Below are 18,929 nucleotides of genomic sequence, written 5' to 3' on the forward strand. Positions count from 1 at the left end.
TTTTTTTTTGTGGACAGCAGATCAACATCTGTGATTATAATTCGGCTGCAGGGAATTTTTATTAGCCCCCAGTGGAAAGGTGGCAATAAGGCCGGGGCGGGGGGGGAGATGGAGGTGAGGGAAGCTCACTAGAGAATCTGGCTGAGAAGGCAACTCATCTCGTGTGGGTCAGATCTTTGTTTCTCTGCCTCTTGCACTCAGAATGACTAATCCGATGTTGTTTCTAGGGGAAGTGTCGGTATAAATTGTCCCAGATAGAAAGGTGAGGGGGAGATACGTGAAACGTGAGACATCTCCATAATGGTTACAACCTTGCTACGAGCTCTGCCCTCCCACATTGCAAATACTGTTCCCTTACAGGCAGGGATTTTTTGGCTGTATCCTCAGTCTCTGGGAAAGTGATGTCTACAAGGTGAGAGAGCAACCATCGTTTGCAGGCAGTCTGAAACTAGCTGGCACACCCATGCTGGCTGGCTAGCTGCCCTAAACTGGGCTTAATCTTTTGCCCAGTTTTCCTCAACCCCAGGGAGCAGCAGCAATGTGCAGCGCAGCCTTAGGGGTGTGCCAGAAACAGCAATTGCATTTTGCACCCGCTGAGCATGTTAATACCAGTGAAGGGTGATGGAATTTCTTCCTCTCACGGGCTGCTTTTCCTGGCAGGCCAAAGACAGAAATGAAGGCTGTGACCAGCCTCCCTGCCCTGTCCCATGGCAATCCCAGCCCTCCAGGCCCCGTGCTGAGGGTGGGAAGATGGTCCCACTTGGTCTCTGGCCTATTCTCCGATACTGCTAATGTGTGTGTTAGTTTGTGCCAGATGAGTCAGGAGAGATTCCTAGTGATTTCTAGGAAATGCAGTGACCTGCCAAATGCCAGTGTCGAAGGTATTGGGCACTCGCATGGGTCACTGCCACTTACCGCCTTCTCTGAGCCCCCGCTACTGTAATTTAACTTCACACGCCTATTATCTTAATTGGTTTGTTCAGCTCAACTTGGTCACTTAATGGGGTGTCCTCTTTAATTTCAGTTTTTCTCTAACTCTTACTGACGTCCTATAGGAAAGGCACAAGGGAGCAAGTGCAGGAAATATAGGAGTTACCTCTAATGGCTTTTAAACTTGGGAGGCTTAGAGTGACTCATGATCCCCGATCCTTAGGGTGGTTTTGGTTTGGTGTCGGCTGAGGTAGACATGGCTTCACTGAGGACTAGTTAGGTCTGTATGGTTTCTCTTGGGAATATTTTGGACTTGAAGTAAGGTACATGGCAGAGATTTAAGATCTGCATTCAACCTTGTTACAGAGCTTTGGCACAGAGGCACCAGTTTTATAGTCCTGGAGCAGGAACCGAGGAGAGTGATCGTTCCAGCACCTTCAAATATTTATCTTTAGCCTAGATAGGATGAGTAATATTTTCAAGCCAGAAACGGGAGTGTGACAGTACGGAGGGCAGCATCTGTGGCAAAGTGTACGTCGCCTTTCTGCACGTGGCAGCTTAGGCCACGGGTAGCCTCTGTGTTCCCTACGGGGCAGTGGCACCGTGGCAGGCACTGCCCTCAGCTTGCAGTCATACCTGGTTGCTGACAGGTTTGTACTTAAGTCCTGGCTTGTTCAGGATCATCTCCAGCTGCCTGCGGTTGAAATTAGATACTCCGATAGACTTTGCCAAGCCTGCATCTTTACATGCTTCCATAGCCTGCAAAGAAAACAAAGACCAGCAGAGTCCCACATGTTGGCTTGAATCCTTGGAGCATGCGTTTTAGAGATAGGTGGAAGGCAGTCCGTTCTCGAGACTGCAGGAAAACCTTTGCTGCAGCAGAACTCACAGCTGCATTAGCACGAGGGCTGGTGCCACCCCGCTATTCTAAACTCCACTCCTGTGCAGACCCGCTCTCCAGACCGAACCCTAACGTTTTATACCTGCTGTGAGGGTAGAATTTGTCTGGAGAGCAGAAAGATTAATTCGAGATATAGATACTTAAGTGTCAGACATCTGCTTTCAAAGGTTTTGCTTACTTTTGTGCTGCTTTAGCACTGCCTCAAAGCTGGAGAAAGGAGAGTGAACAAAACAGATTGCTTTCCAGATAAGTCAATTTATTCCTTTTGATTGTAAGATGTCTTTTCATATGAAGTCTCTATCTAGTGAAACCCTCTAACTATCTGGCAAGGCACATCACAAAACCAGTTCAGAAAACTTCATTACTGTATGAAGTAGATAAAAAAGTGGAGGAGAGAGTAATTCTAGATATTTTGCACCTTGGAAAAATCTTAATAGCTGAGAAAGCCTTATGAATACTGAATATGAATACCCGCCCCGGTCTTCATTAGCTTAATGTGCTGGATTGTTAAGGGGGAAAAGGGTCCTTTCCTACGGTCTTCCCCTCTGAGCTCAGAAACTCTGCACACAAATGATTCGGTGACTGCCTGAGGCAGTGCAGACCCCACCGTGGAGCTGGGTGACCCTCATGCCGGTTTTGTTCTACCTCTCTGTTTCACAGGAGCTGAAAGCAGGGAGGTTGGAGGCACTATGTATGTGATGACCTCTAGTTGGCCTCATATGCTTTGTATCGCTGTGACAAGGCAGCAAATATAGTCATCTGGAGCCATTTTTGCCTGCTAGCCACCATACTGAGAGAGTGAAATTATCTGGATTGAGTTTAGCCAGTTTTATTTAGATTGATGCTGTCATTTGCAGGCACTCACCGCCACCTATTTGTCTCTTGGCTTATTAACCGAAGAGAGTGGCCTGCTACAATATACCCTTTACAATTAAGCTCTGCTTCAAGATAAAAGCATAACAGTGCTCAGACACCCGTTGCTTTCAACATTTGAGCAATTATCCTGTGAAAGAGAGGAATAAACGGCATCAGCCAAAGACAAGGGTAACATAAACAGCCAACGTGGAAGTCCCCGTTCCCCCTGTGACCCAGCCTGGATGACTCAGCTGCCAAGGGAAAGCCCAAGCCCGCCCTGGGCTCTCTCCCACTCTGATCTTTCACTCGGAATTACACCCGTTCTACATCTTTACCTGCTGCACCTCCAGTAGAGCTAAACTGGGCCACGACTATCCAGCTCTGGATGGTGCAAGATGAAGTGGAGCATGTCGTAGCCCATGTTACCTCTCTCAATGTGAACCGGGCTGAATTAGTGATGCTTTTGCAGCAGATCTGGTGCAGAAGGAGACCTGACCAGCTTTGGCCATGAATTACAGAGTGTCCAAGGCTTTGAAAGGCAGAAACATGAGGCGATTGCTGATCTCACTTTCTGCCTCGCCTGAGATCCTGAAGCCAAGCAGCCGTAGGCTTAAGGAGACGTCTGGCTATAGGACTAGAGCACATCACAAACACATTTGGGGTGCAATCTTTTAGTCAAATGCTGCTTCCCTCCAAGTTTTCTTATCAGAAAAAACTTGCGTTCTCATCTGATAATCAAAAGTAGAAGTGTGTGAACTTGTTCTGATGACAAGCATTTTGTTTTGTGGGGTTTTTTTTGTTTGTTTGGGTTTTTTTTATTGTTGTTGCTTTTTCATGGTTTTTTTTTTTTGTTTTTTTTTTTTTTTTTTTATTCGTTTGATTTGTTTTGTGGTGAGCTTTAGGGTAAATTCTATTTTTTTTTTCTTGAAAGGTGAAAACCTTCCTTTTTTTGAAGGGGACCCAGTCACTTCTTAGGCCTCCAACTTTCTCCTGCTGTAAAGATCTTATAAAGGGGAGAGATTGGTAAAAACCTACAGATACCTCAACTAGTAAATACAGAGTACACTCCCTGAAAGAAAGATTGTGGATGTCAGATATTTCAACAAGGTTTTATTTTGTTATAAAAATAATTAAGGGATGACAAGAAGCAACATCCTTAGGGGGACAGAAGTAAAATTTATTTCTGGAGCTACTAGAATTTGATCCACTTGCCCTGTCAACATGCCTTAGCTCTGTTTATGAAGACCACAAGTAAAACCGAGAATGAGGATCTGTGTTTTTAAAGCATATATGGATGGATGTTGTGTTTGCTTACCTCCCATGTGGCGCATAAGTCTGTCTCATGGTAGATCATTTTTCCATTTTCATCTTTTGGGTAGATTGCATCTCCAGGCTGAAAAGTAAAACCCCACTTCTGTGCTTTAAAGAAAAATTTTCACTCCTCAGAGTGAAGATTTTTCTACAGGCTCTGTTTCTGCTAGAAAACAAATAAAAATTCAAAAGCTTTCTGGAACGCCCTAAGTTCAACAGGTCATTCATGCTGAGCTTACCACATCCTCCGCTGCCAGATCGTCCTTGGACATGCTTCTGAACTGCACGAGTGCACTCAGGAGTTCCTGGATCGCCTTATTTTTCAAGAAACTTTTGACCTTTATGTTATGGCATCCAGAGGACTAGACTCCTGCCAAAGGACTGGGTTAGGGTACTGACCTGTATTCTCTTCCACTTCTTCCCTCTTTTCTTCCCAACCCTTCCCCTTATCCTACCTGTGTCCTAGGCACCTGGGAAGAGTACCAGCTCAGTCCAGCTCCCAACAGTCGGAGGGACCGTTTCCAAGAGCGACTTACTACTAGTAAAGGGCTACGTATGTAGCTATAGTACAGGCCATGAACCTCTTAAGAGCATTACCTAGCTCTCTTTGGGCACTAGGAACTCTCTCCCTATCTCTATACCCCATAAACAAGACTTCAGAGATGAGTTATGAGCTGATATCTCACGAGCACAGCTTTCTCTTATTTGATCATTATTTCACTGCTGTTGCAAACAATGTATTAACGCCTCCCTCTCTTTTGTCTGATTACAATTTCACTGTTTTTCATAAAAACCCTTTGGTGATGTTTGACATTTGATCTGACTGCAAACTGCTACATTTCAAAGGCCTGGGTACAAGATGTTGACATGGTAACTCTTTGGGAACATGCAGCTGTGACTAATATGATCAGTAACTGGTGCCTCCCAATTTAGTCAAGAAGTTCAAATTCAAGATATTTCATGGGAAAAGTGAGCCTGAGGAAAACAGTCTCAGATTTCAGAGGTCAAGGTCTAAGTTACAGGCGTAAGCCTGTCTCCTCCAAATGTGCTGATTTTCATCAATGAATTCCACAAATATGACTTGTTGCCTTTGTTGCTGTCTTGCTGAAAAAAAAAAAATCTTGACTAGGAGGAGATAGGTGTCTGAGTACCTTTTTCTATTAGGAGGCAAACTGTTTGATATCATAACTTGAGGTAGGGAATCCCTGTTTACGAAACCACCCCACGGTATTTTAGAACAAACCATTCATCCCCATGATATCCCAGCAGACTCTCCGGGGACTGCAAGCTCAGCACATAGCACTTGGACTTCTTTGAGCTCAGAGGATGAGTTTGAATTCAAGACCTTTTTACTTTGTTTCACCTCTAATTCATTAACTTCCGTTCAACATTATTTATAGTAGTCAATAGACAGCAATTACCTTAGCTAATTTATCATCCATTCCATTTTCCTCTATTTCTGTCACTTGTGTTCTAAAAAGTGAACAAAGTCAGGATGAATGGTGCTTGAAGAGGAACTTATCTTGACTAAGCGGTGCCAGCTATTGTGGATTCTCACAAGGATTAATCCTTCCCCCTGCCTTCAGGGAACTGCACAAGGTGTTGAAGTACGCTTGTCTCTGCTCAACAGTCTCCAGGCAATACTATCTCTGCCAAGCTACCTTTTTATGCAAGAGAGTTCCTGCATGGAAGAATTGTTTGCAGATGGATAAAGAGGGATAAAGTATTGAGAGAAAGGCAGTGCTTTGATAGTGGCAGGATAGTGGTTACTGGGTCTTTGTAAAGGTCTTTCAGAAGTTGGTGACGTTTCTCAGCTTTGGGTTTTCATGGACTACACTGCACCAGTCCTTCCCACAAATGCTGTTGTCTTCTCTTGGAAATAGCCATGTACCTTAGACTGGATGTAAGGTGGCTTTCTACCACGCTTCCATATGAGCACTGAAATAAGTGGGACAACACCATGCAGTCACTGCCACTATGCAGGGATCACATTATATCATGTCATGTTCAAAGTCCGGGAGCTCCAAAAGCTACCAGACAACTTGCATATTTAAAACACAGCAGTTGGTAACCACTGAGAGGAAAAGCCCTGCTCCCATTGTAATTTCCTCACCAACACAGATGCAGGAAGACAGGTCTGCAGATCCCATCGCCTTCACGAAACGGTCTTTAAGGAGCAGGCTTTCTCAAGGGAGCAATTTTAACAACTTGTGAATGCCCGCTGTATAAACAGCAGTGGAAAGTCACATAGTAAGGCCATTGGACTTTTGATTTATTCTCTTAAAACGACAAGAAGATACTTGGATAAGACTTGTTCAGTGTAAGGCTAAAATACCCGCTTTCCTGCTAGATCAAAAAATAATTTAGTTGGGAGGGATTTGGAGCTGATTTAGTGCACAGATACCTGCTTATTGATGGATCAGTCATCCTAGCAGAGTTCCCTAGAAAACCTGCCCGTGGGTATGAGCTCCCCAGGCAGAGGGCATGCGGTGGCCTGGAAGAGACCTGTTCCTGCTGGTCATCAGCCTTGCTAGGGTAGAGGGGCTGAGCACCACCACTGGGCTAAAGGGAGGAAGGACAGAAGTCCTGAACAGGGAAGCTGCTTGAGGGAAAAATACAGGGAGGCGCTGGCTACTGTTGGTAGGTCAGTGAATAATGTCACCCAGAAGTGCTGGTGTGGTGGGGCTTTCCTCCTCTGAGTGGTGTTCTCCAAAATCATATTCCTCTCACTCTACTAAAAGCCCCTATGAGAGCTTGCTCTGCTGGGGCACGTTCCCGACTGGTTTTGGAGTGGGACCGTAGAGTTTTGCCTCAAGTTCTTCACTGATTTCCAAGCATAAACCAGTTTTGCTAGAAGGCTTTTGTGGAGACAGGAAAGCACCAACGTTTGCAGACTAAGGCAGAGTAGGAGTTTGTTAGTATTACACTTACACAGTCCTCACCAAAGGCAAGCGTTGCATGCGGGATGGGTGTATTTGTGGGAGAGAGAGCAAAGGAAGGAAACCAGTCACCACTGCAAAAGGGTGGGGGTCTTTTCTTTTTCTATATGGCACAGAAAAATGTATATTTTTCAGGCAGAGAGCGACTTTGTTTTTTTCTTTTCTCTCAAGGGGGACACGGTTGAATCTGCAGGACTGCTACTCCTTTAACAGCTCAGATTGTTGATACAGGCCTCAGGGAGTCAGACATATATTACTTTATAGCCAGCTGTCTATATCTTTATATTGTGAGACAATGACCTTCACTATGTGGGAGAATGAACTACTAGAGAATACAAACACAAGCAAAGGGAAACAGGAAATTGCAAGCGGTGGGAAATTTTTTAAAATGTACCCAAAAGGATTCCATATGTGGGACCGTATAAATAAATTTTTAATATCTGAGCCCAGATACTCCTATAGAGGTCTTAATGGGATATGGCTTCCTTGGGGAAAAAGGAACTGCAGGTCTAAGGTGATTGTTTCATTGGTAAATTGCTTCCTATCTGATGCTTCTGGCAGTCTTGAGTCCGTAGCAAAATATAATTTTAATAATCAGAGAACTACCTTCCTTGCAAAAAGAGGCCAATTTAGAGCTTAAGCATCCCACAGAAACAATTATCCAGCTATTTGCCTGACCTTATTCTCTCTAAGAAAAAGTATCTAATTGGTTCAAAACCACTTAAATACATCTTGAATGTCATTCTTCTAATTTCACTATTATTTAATTTGCCTTTATATCATGTACTTGCAGAGAAAAATTGTAAAGCAAGGTACAATTGGCTGTGAAACCAGAAAGTTGCGGACTTGCAAGAGCTCATTGCAAGGGAAGCATGCAACTCTGAGAGCACCTTGCATTCAAAGGTTTTGGCTACAAGTTTCCCAGAGCCAGCAGTATGAAGCAACATCAGGCTTTATCTTTTGTAGACATTTGAGAGTGAGAGATGGACAACCCATGATTGGAACCAACTGTGATGTACTGAAGCTGTCCGAGAGGAGCGCTGAAGTTAAGGAGATTAAAATCATAAGCAATTATTTCCCCAGTGGTTTTAATACTGCTGAGGCTATTTGGTTTTTGGGACACCATAAGGAGATCAACTTGGTGGCTTTTTCCCCTTTCCCTCTCCAAACTTTGCTCCTAGCCCTTCTCTGCTTTGTATAACCCCTTTCTTCCAGTGACTCTCTTCTCACGGGTCAGAGAGGATTAAGATACATGTGCTGCTTCAGCTACAGTAATTCTTCAGTGTAGGAAGTGTTCAACCCCAGTTAGGAGACCCGTCCTTCCATTGGAGAGACCCCATGTTACAGCTGCTAGTAACTGTTCTCACATCACCTATAAGTCTCTCTTTGTGAGGGTAGTGCCCAGAAACGTATGCATGCAGTATATGTCAAACATTATCTAGTCAAAATGCTATTTTCAACATGGGCTGGAAGCTGGAAGGAAGATGCTAGATGGAGACCTCGGTTCAAGCTAATCATGCACTTTTTTGGGGCAATTATTCTTTTTACCTTGAAAGCCATTGGCAGCTCAATGATGTAGAGGTCAACATAGTCCAGCTGCAAGATCTTCAGGGTTTTCTCCAGCGTAGGACGCACAAGCTCTGGAGGGTGGCAGGTATTCCACAGCTGGGGAGGCAAGCATAAGCTTTTTTTTGGGTGCCAGGAGAAACAGTTGAGCATCCTCCAGCTGACACCCCACCCCCCCCACCATGCACTTGTCCTTCTGGCAGAGATCGTTATGCATAGTGCAAAGACATTGTGGTCTACATCACTGCAAGACAAAGATGACAGGCCTTTTCCTGTCCTCTGCCAGAGGCAGATGTAGAGGTTAAGACAGTAATCCTTGCCTCACACCATCCCAGTGCTGACCCAGTAAAGCCATTACGTAGTTGTTTATTACAAAACAGGTTCTTCTGAGTTGAATATATTGCAAACTCTTTCTCAATGAACTTAGGCAGTTTTCTTTTGTTTTCCAAGCTTTCCAAGTATATGCTTTCACTGGAAAACTTTGCTCCCACACGAAATCGGTGGTCAGTTTTATGCCCGAAGGCAGAAGCTCAGATCAGGCGAGTTAGCTATTGAACAGCCAAGCACCTGGCACAAGGGGAATCTTTTGGTTTTCTCCTGTGGTCGTGGAGCCTGAGGGACAGCCTGACCTAAGAAAGTTTTAATTTGCCCCCCAGTCCTTACTGAAAGATGTATTATTATTTAGTTACTATAATTCAGGTGTGACTGGTTAAACCACAGCCTTTTCAACCTCTTTAATCACAACAGCTTCCTTGTGGGATTCTGCCCTGAGGTTCCTATGGAGTGTGCTTGGTTGATTAGCTTTCAGTAGTACCTCTAACTGAATTCTGATGATGCAAATCTCTTGCAAGAATAAAACCATAGCATGGAAATTAGTAGCCAAGAGCTCTTCGTAAACTGCTGCAGTTAAAATTGTCAAAAAAACCCAGAATTAACACACAATAGATGATTTAAAGTGCCATTTGTTTGTACACAGCAAGCTGGGATATTTTATCATCTTTTTTTTAACGTATAAAAGTGATGTGTGGAGTCGCGTTGAGGTTTTTGTCACCTTTATTGGATGGAAAAACCTTCAGTTTGTTGGTATCATCATAGTCTAGCCAGTTCTGTCACCAAAGCTGGCACTCACTGCACGTCAAGGTATAGAATGAATTAATTCTTGAGACACAAAACACTTGAATTGCCATTTTTGGGAGAAGATAATGATTATAGGTGTCAAAGAACATAGCCTGGGTAAGCTTTAAAGTATTTTAGATGTTTGGGTTCTTTTAAACCCGATTATTGCTTTCCCGGGGAATAACTATCTGCTCAGTCCTGCCAGCAGAGGCAAGGACACATTATCTTGAAGTTCAGTTGTACTGAGAGCAGCACATCTGACCCTGCCCTAAGCTGACAAACAGAAACAGGGTTTGGCACCTGGAAATTCATGCTAGGCCTTCCCCAGCTGTACGTTGCAAGGCACGAAGAGTTTATGATCACTAAGCGGCGGTTGCATAGGCTGAGTTGTACTACAGTAAAGGAACCAAGGTCCTGTTCTCGGAGCTTTAAGCTGTTCCATTGGATTCCCTGAAAGCCTTTGGTCTGGGTGTTTTTTAAGCATTTTACATGTGAAATAAGATGTTGGTTTGGACTTAAGTATAGGCAAGAACACGAGTCCATATACCCTTCATGTTTAGTTTGTTTCATTAGTGTGTTTTAGAAATTCAGTGACCTGAGGTATGTTGATAGTTTAGAAGCAGTTTTTCCAAGTGCCCTTTCTAGCCCAGTGCAATTTTGCTCGTTACTTGCCAGTGCATATACTTTAACAAACTGCAGAGGTTCTAAAGAAACAGCCTTCAGAAATAGCAAACATTTGTACTATGTTAATACATAGATGCCATGGAAACTTAAGAGTTTCATAACTGTTTTCATGATTTGTACAAGTTATTGTATTATCTACCTAAGTAGAACCCATGTAGACATTTGAGCAGTTGAAACTGCCAGCTGGCTTTGGCATTTCAGGACACCACATTTCCTGGAAATGTTACTTCTAGTTTAATGAAAGAAATATCCTGGGATGAAAGAGGAGACCAAAAAGGTCTTGCTATGTAAGCCAAGTGAGATGTTGGCAGTTGATATAAAACCTCTAAAATTTCTGGATGCTGAGCTGCTCTGCCTGATCAGCCAGCCAGCAGCACGAGCCAAGTGCAAGTGCTGATGATTTCAACTGGCAGATGCAACCTGAGTGCACCAAGTCCCTGTTCCAGTAACACTGCCACTCAGCGGGCCTGTTCTTGTTTGTTCTTGCTGATGGACCAGCCTTCAATTTGCATCATCTTTGTTTAAGGAAAGATCTGCATGAGGGGCTTGAGTCTGAAGAGTTGGGGGAATTTCCAGTACCTCTGATGTCAGTAAGGCTGAAAAGAGAACCAACTTTTGTTGTGAAGACTGCTTCCAAAAACGGTCTACTCTATGTACCATGTTTCCCAGAAGATGCCACAGTTCCTATCAGTCAGCTACCAATCAATGGTTGATGTATCTACTGGTAGCTTAATATTTGCCTGTGGTTCATAAGATACATAAGTTTGTGCGGTACATAAAGCTAAAGATACATAAGCTCATAAAGCAAGGGACAGCCAGTCCCACTTCTCCTGGGAAGTTCAGAGCTGCTGTGAAAATGTTCAGTGAAACCTGTGAAAATCCTGGATTGTGATGGACTGAATTGGTTGCAGAATATTTTCCACTTCTGCCTTTGAACTCTTTAAAGACTACAGAGATGTTCTAATGACCTTGCACACCTGAAGTTCTGTCAAGCACAGACAGGACACAAGAGGAAGCTAAATCCCCATGTGTCCCATCTCACAGTCACAAGGCAGGCTGGAACCACAGGCATTGCCTCTGGTGGTACTGTGAGTTGCAGCCCTGTGGCTTGCAGGATTTGCAGTTTAGGGAACAAATGAACTTACAATCAAGAAGTCAAATGTAACTACACAGATGGCTCAGTGTTTAGGTAGTGATTATCAACTAGGAGAATCATCTAGTGATTAGACCAGACAACCTAATATAGAAAAGCTTAATAAATAAAGTAAGTTTGGAAATGTTACCAAGATGTGCTTTCACAGAACTTAAAGGTTTATGTGGGAAAATAAACTGCAGGGGAAGCATTAGGGAAAGTTAAAAAACTCAAAATTCTTAGGACATCTGGTTCTAACCTTTTGGCTCTACTTTGTGTTTTTGATTTGAAATATTACTGGTAAGTTGCAGTAATGAAACTATAAAACATTTGAAACAAAATATTTTGACATCCAAATCAACATACTTGGCATATAAGAGGCTGAGAGACCACCCTGATAAAGGTGGAAAATTTGACGACGTGAAGTTTTTCTCAGGATGGTAAGGCTGTTATCAGTAGAGTCAAGCAGGGAACTTGGAAAAGAGTTGCATACTTTACAAATTGGAAATTGCTGTACTCGGAAATTGGTCTATAGCTGCTGAAGTCCACTCGGTCTGCAAACTACCCAATCCGAAGTTTAGTTTCCCAGATCATAGAGCTTAACTAAACTGCTCACAGTAAAATGGGTCTTCTATCCCATGAGGTCTTTCACTCTAGGAACCATGGTATTTATTTCCAAGGCTGTTGAGTAACTTTTGTGGATTACGCCTTCTTTGGGAAAGGAGAAAGGGAAAATATTAGTCTGATATGCTCAAAGAAGCACTGCAGGAAGGGGAACTTGAGTCTATAATCTCCATTAGAAACTGGACAGGCACCATGAATTCTCTGGGGCCATCTGATCTTTACTCTGCCATGTGCAATGAGCTCTCTCTCCTATACCTGGGATGTAGTCATTGTAGTTGTAATGGCTTTTGTCAGACACTTCATCAATCAAGGGTTTTCATTTTCCCAGGACAGAATCAACTCTTACAACTAAGACTTTAAAGCATTAACTAGCTCGTGCATTACACCGGCCTTGCTGCTCTAGAGCAGAAATGTGATGACATCTTCTCTCCAAGTAAGTTGATTCATCATCCTAGAACCTTGTAATGACAGATGATACAGTAACTAGGGGTGTATCTTGATGAGTAATTTTCTGGCAGTAGTACCACTGTAAGCACTTGCTGTTCTCCTGTACACAGACACTTGCATGCACGTGCTTGCTCCCACCCCTTTCGTTGTGCAATCTCATGGCAAACCTCTACGGGGAATTGCTCTAACAGAAAGTAACTCGTTTGCAGGATCATTGTCCAGATCGGGCCCAGTGTGTGAGTACACACACATGCGTGCCAGCATATAATGTGGGACAGTAACAGCTCAGACAGCACCGCTGAGTGTAGCAATGGTTTAAACTTGCAGGTACTTACGATACAAGGCAGAACAGATGTTGCATGGTTCCCATTGCTACTAGGGCTTTAAACTGAGAACAACAGGGATTCTTGCACTTAAGAGCAAATCCAGTGCTCATAAAGCTCTGCGGCATTATGGTAATGCTAGGAAAAAAAATAAAGGATGTGGGATCTGGAAGCATGCCAGATGTTGACCACCGGCATCCTTAAGAAAGCCCATTCGCAGAAATCCTGGAATTAGTGTAAATAATCTAAGCAGAGTTTCTAACCTTGCCGCAGTAGAAAATGTCTTCTCGCTTGATCCTTCCTTCAGCAATCTTCTCCCGGATGGCTTGTCCCACTTCATGCTCATTGTAGTAGACAAAGGCACCGTCAATATGGCGGTAACCAGTATCAATGGCAATCTTCACTGACTCCAAACAAGAACCTTTGGGAGTCTAATGGGAGAGAAAAAAAAAAAGAATAAACATAGTTTCAGCCTCCTGCTCTCCTCTCCTGAAATGCTGTGGAGTCCCTGAGACACGCACAAGGTTCATGCTGGAGTTCATTCAGTCTAACCATCCTTTACCTCCCAGACGCCGGTGTTTCAACTTCTGAATTAAAAATGTGCTGTGTACTTCTCTTTAAAACTGTCGTGAATGTGGAATTACACTGGAAAAAGGAGCAAAGCAAAAAATTCTCTATGTGTCTGGGAAGGAGAGAGTACTAGAGTCCTCAGAAAATAGAATTGAATGTTTTTGATATGAAAATTATTTTAGAACTCCTTATCTGGAGAGCAAGAGCTTTCCTACAACAGCCGTTTGGTAAAATCCCTTACTCAAGTGGAAGAGGGCTTTTTGGTTGAGCGGAGCTGATCAACCACCTGCCTGATCAGAGGCTGTTTGAATACCTTATGGCCTAGTAGAGCTTTCAGCAGAGCAGGAATTTGGATTTCTCGTCTTTCTCCTCGGATCAACTTACCATTGGTGGTATCACAAGCCAAAGGGTGATAGGCTCAGGAATGTCTACTGGTATTGCTAGTTCTGGACAACCCCTTTATTGTGTGGCTAAGAGCCAGTAGATGCTTTAGTGTGCGTTTATATACATTTCACTGATTCAGTTTAAGATGAGCCCAAGAAACTTCTTAATAAGTCCAAGTGGCATTTTTGTACTATGTGATGCACTTATGTTTACTCATCTTTGCTGAACTTCAGAGTAAGCTTGTTTTTTCAGAATGGTCATATTTTCCATTAGCCAATGTGGCAAGCAAAATACATGCAGGCCAAACCAAGCAAAAAGCATAAAACTGAAATCATTTGACTGATCACTGAAACTGTGCTGCAAACATCTTATTGTTGCCACGCTTTGTAAAATGAGAGGGCAGCTCTAAGTGGTGATGGTCAAGGGCCCTCAGCGCCACGTGGCAACACTATTCTCCCACCCTTTTTGTAGGCATTGCTCTGCTGTGACAGGCTCATCTGATTCACTTAAAGGAAAACTGAAATAGGGTGAGTCAACCTGCTCTGCTGCGCTGTTGTCTGCCAGCAGCAAACGCCAAGAGGTGAATTTTGCTACCTCCGAGTGAAGGGCCAAGACGATGCTGCTTCTCCTGTGAAGAAAACAGACGCCAGAGACATCTGGAAATGAGACGGGTATGAAGAGAGGATGTCAAATTTGTTGGTTTTGCTGGTGCAGAGGCAAGGCAAGAAGCGGGACTGGCAGAAGATGCTGTTGGGAAGGACCACTTTTCACAGCAGCAATCAGTGTCCCTCCAAGCTGCCCTTTTCCAGCAGCCACTGGCTTGGCTGTCCAGGAGTATGCCGTAAAACAAGCAGCTGTTCTTCCACCACCTGCTGAACTGGAAGCCGTGAAACTCATAGCTGCCAGAGGATGCTGCAGTGACTAAGGACATCGGCCTGCCCTCCCGTGCTCACAGCAGATCTATGACAGACTGCTGAAGACACATGGGGGTCAACCTCTCTGTCTTTCAGTCCCAGAGCTGCGGGCTGAAGGCAGATTTCTCTGGGGTAACGGGACTGTATCGCAGCCCGCCTGCTCCGCTCCTCAGTGCCCCATCCGGGCTGGCGGCCACGACTGGACCAACTTCTGTTCAGGCTTAGGCGGGGGGGACTCTGTGTGCCTAAAGGTGACTTAAAATGCAAAGCTGCTCACGCTTGCCCTTATTTATTACAGACGGGAATGAGGGCTGAGAGGCAAAATGGCACAATTTGGCACACTGAGGTGTTTAGAGCAGCGACAATGCGATATTGTCCGCTTAATTGAGAGCGACAACGAAACAGTCGTTTGAATGTCTTGCTGCTTTCGTTGTGGGAGGCTCCCAGTGGCAGGCTGGGGCCCTTTCCTAGTCGTTAGTAGGATGGAATGAAGACCACAGCAGCTAAAAGCCTTTCAGGTGCAGTCAGTGGCTCGTTTTCCCTCGGGGCATGTCGGGCAGCGTTACAGCAGCACGATGCATGGAGCAGCGACCACCTCCAACGTGCTCCCCGCTTTGTCCCTGCCTGAACCTGCGAGGAAGGATTCGAGGAAGGCAGCAAGCAAAAAGCTGACACAAGTGCTGCAAGCCTGCAGTCACTGAGGACGGTAACATCAGACCTCTGTCTCAGTGATGAGCTGCGCCAGGCTGTGGCCACAGTTACAAAGCTCAGGGTGACTAGGACAGAACAACAGGGCTCAGCTTAAAGGTCTTGTGAGCTCAAGTCCAAGTGGCGACTACTTATCCAAAAGAGAATGTATTTTAAGGAGTACAATCGGTGTTTTCTCTATGAAACCTGGTTTTTCGAACAGTGTGACTTTTAGATCACTTCAGCCTGTTTGACTTTTACTATTCAAGTGTACAAAAGCAGAACATTTAGAGTACAGTGACACAGTATCTTAATATAGATTAAAAAAAAAAAAAAAAAAAGGTTTTTGTTCTGTTTTAAATTTTTCCCTTTTCGTTGAAGAACCTGAAAATGGGATATGGGCCTGATCCTAGGATTTCCTCTCTCTTCTCTTTGCACTCTTGAGAGATTGCACGAACATGGCTCTCAGTCATTTCCTGCCGCTATAAACTAACCCTCACAAAGCAAAGAAATGATGATTATTGAGTTGCAACTTTTCTCAAACACTGGGGCTGTGTTGGTCAATAACAAAAGCAGAAGGAATGGCTGAAGAAGGGTAGAGGCTCTCGCATATGGGGCAATGGCATAACAGCAGACTTGGGAGGAGGGTAGAACAGAGGAAAATGGGAAAACTTGCAGTGACTGCAAGTGCCTTTGGCTGAATCAGCTAACTTATGTTAGAGCTGAACTTCTATGTATTTCTTAATCTTTGCATTGGACTTGCACACATCTGTGCAAATAATCTTGTGAAAGACTCCTCCATCTCAAGGACCAATCTTATTCTGTAGGGGTTTGAGGAGGCTTTTTCTGGATCAGGCCTTGATTACCAATGGCCGGAGATGGGTTTACATTAAATATAAACGTTTTCATTGCACTGGTTCATTTCATCTAATGTGGTATATTAGTTCTGACAGATTCTGGTCTATGGTGCTTCATATAAAAATACAAGACAACCTAGGGAACGGTATTTGGAAAATCTTGCCTCTTTTGAACCGTCAACAGCTGAAGGTCTGTGACATCTGCAAGTCTGGACACTTTATACAATGTGTTTATTTTCATTCTAATGGCAAAACTATAATTTCTAGCTTTTCACGTATCTAATCCTTCCAAATCCTGCAGTAATGGGCTATGGTAAACTATGCTGAGGAATTGCACAGGTCAGACATGTTGTGGTTTTGCCACTTTTTAGAAGTGTTGCCTTCAGTGTCGTATCTTATTCCACTGTTTCCTGACAGACCACATGGATGACTCGGATCACCACTGCTCATCCATCTTTCCTTCAGAGAAAGCACAAACCTGGATCTTGCCCCCCTACCCCACTGCTCAGCCTGAGGCATTTTAATCTCTTCTTTCTTTCACGGAAATAAAGCCTTAAACTAGTAGTGACCAGATCGGAGATTACCAACTGAAACCCAACTTTTACTTAAGTGCAGCTATGCCTGCTTTTACATCTCGTGGTGTTGTGTAAGGGCCAGCACTTCAATCACAGCAGCTGATGGAGAAGTGCCTCCCGGGCTGCCCGGCTGCAGAGCAGAAACCCAGACCTCCTCCTCCTTACTGGGGGTTATACTCACTAGCCTACGACACCTAAAATGTGGTTACCTATGCTGCCTACTCATTTCAGGTAGGCCTTTATTCTTGCACCATTCCCAAATAAGCAGGACTCGCTTTTCGAGCAGCAGAAATTCCAGATGAGGCACTGAAATGTCTCCGTCCTATAAACCTTTGTGCTTTGTCAGTAGTAATTCAGGACGCTTTGGCCTTAAGTCAAATCTTTGCTTCTTTAGTACTTTTATTTAAGTGTAGATAAGAGGTATGCTTGATCCTTAGCTGTAATTAATGTTTCAGCTTCAAATCAGTGTACCTTGCAACTATGCTGCTTTGATCAAGGACTGTTGGTTTAGAACTGGAAATTTATAACCACTTGTATGCTGTAAGTCAGATTTTTATCTTCAGTGCTTTTACAGTCAGTCACTAATTCGTGCCAAAAAAAGGTATTAAATTTATTACACGTTTCATGATAAAACTGCTTGGTTGACTAGAACCACTCGCTCAATCACTAATAACTGCTTCAATAGCATCTAGGTTACTTTTAAGATCACAGAGTTTAAGGAAACAGCACACACAATTATTCCCTCTATCAGTCAATAGCTTGTAAACCTGCTGATTTACCACCACGCATGACAGATTAAACCAGTATCTGTTTCCTTCAGGCTCCATGGTAAATAAATCCAGCAGAAGGGCAGGGGGAGCAGATTCAGATTTGCACCTTCGCTGTAAGAAAGGAAGCAGCAATTTGGCCCCTTCTCCACAGATGAAGTAGCCAACTGGCCAGTTACCACATTTTACGAGTCTGAAAAAGCAATGTTCTTCATCAGTTCTGCCTGTCTGAAAGGGTCTGCTCTCTTTTTCCTCTGAGAACATGAACTTTTAAAATTTTTAATATTTATTCCAGACACCTTCCATCACATCTCATTTTGTCAAAAACTATTTTCCCTACCATAGAAAATGTACAGCTTAAGTTTTGATCCGGATCACATGTAACCAAGCCACAGGAGAATATTTTTTTTGTCAGGCATATCCATGAATTTTACTGTTCCCTCTCAAGCAGAAGAGTATTTGCTTAGCAGTGTTAGTGGTTGCCCTACTTATTACTGTTATTTAGTGTCGCATTTCAGCTGCCCTCCAATTCTTTTGCTTTTTCTATAGCATCCTTTTCTGGTCAGCAATTTCCGTCAGCTTTCCAGCTGATAAAGAGGGATTCTGGATAGCTCCAAATACAAAGGTAGAAGGACACTAGTGGCAGATTGTAATCCTGCAAAACTGTGAACAGCTACCATAGGCACTGCTTTTATAAATGTCTTAACATCACTACTGTCATTTATTCTGTATGAGTGCACGCAGTAAAGGAAAACAGTCTGCCTCGGGCTGCCAGATTCTGCTCTGCCTTGTTTCACACACGCAGCTCCACAGAGTTGCACCGGTCTGGGCAGCATGTGAGAGCTGAGGAAGCAGCACTTCGGGAAAGGAGCTGTTTACCTCAGCCTTGAGCACCTCACCTGGTTAGTGCGGTGGTCTCCAGCCCCTCAGCTGGGAATAATGATCCTGGGAGGAAGAGCTTAAGGTGTTGTGAGAAACAGGACCATCTCCTGGAAAAACCTGCATTTAGCTGCAGCTGAATTACACAAGAGATCCAAACTGTGGGCTAAGTGCTTCAGTCCTAACCTATAATTTAAGATGTGGAGCCGCTGTTTAGGAATCTTAGTCAGCTAAATACAGGGAGGGGAAAGTAGGTACATTCCTGGGCTCAGAGCCTCCTTCGCCAGAGCTCAGCACTCACACACAGATTCTTATGCAAGTTTCTAGAAGCCCAGTTGCTAATTTCCATTTGCCTGTTTTCCGGACAAACTGGCAAAGAGGACTGGCTTAAGATGTTAGGAACAGAGCATAGAAAACATGTGTACTCAAGGCATTACAGTAAAGCACAGGTCGAGTTTACAAAGCCAG

At 43.9% G+C, this 18,929-nt stretch overlaps 1 protein-coding gene across 1 annotated transcript in view; it reads right to left on the minus strand.

Annotated features, from left to right (window-relative positions):
- AKR1D1 (aldo-keto reductase family 1 member D1) overlaps positions 1-18,929 on the minus strand; it is a 35,646-nt gene that overhangs the window by 5,658 nt on the left and 11,059 nt on the right. The window contains exons 2-5 of the mRNA XM_032996373.2: positions 13,092-13,259; positions 8,485-8,601; positions 4,002-4,079; positions 1,567-1,689 (exon numbers count right to left, since the gene is read on the minus strand). Coding sequence (XP_032852264.1) covers positions 1,567-1,689; positions 4,002-4,079; positions 8,485-8,601; positions 13,092-13,259 — 486 coding nt within the window. The remainder of the gene's footprint in view (positions 1-1,566; positions 1,690-4,001; positions 4,080-8,484; positions 8,602-13,091; positions 13,260-18,929) is intronic.

The sequence above is a fragment of the Tyto alba genome, unplaced genomic scaffold (genome assembly GCF_018691265.1).
Source record: "Tyto alba isolate M040663 unplaced genomic scaffold, T.alba_DEE_v4.0 Super-Scaffold_21, whole genome shotgun sequence".
Lineage (NCBI taxonomy): Eukaryota > Metazoa > Chordata > Aves > Strigiformes > Tytonidae > Tyto > Tyto alba.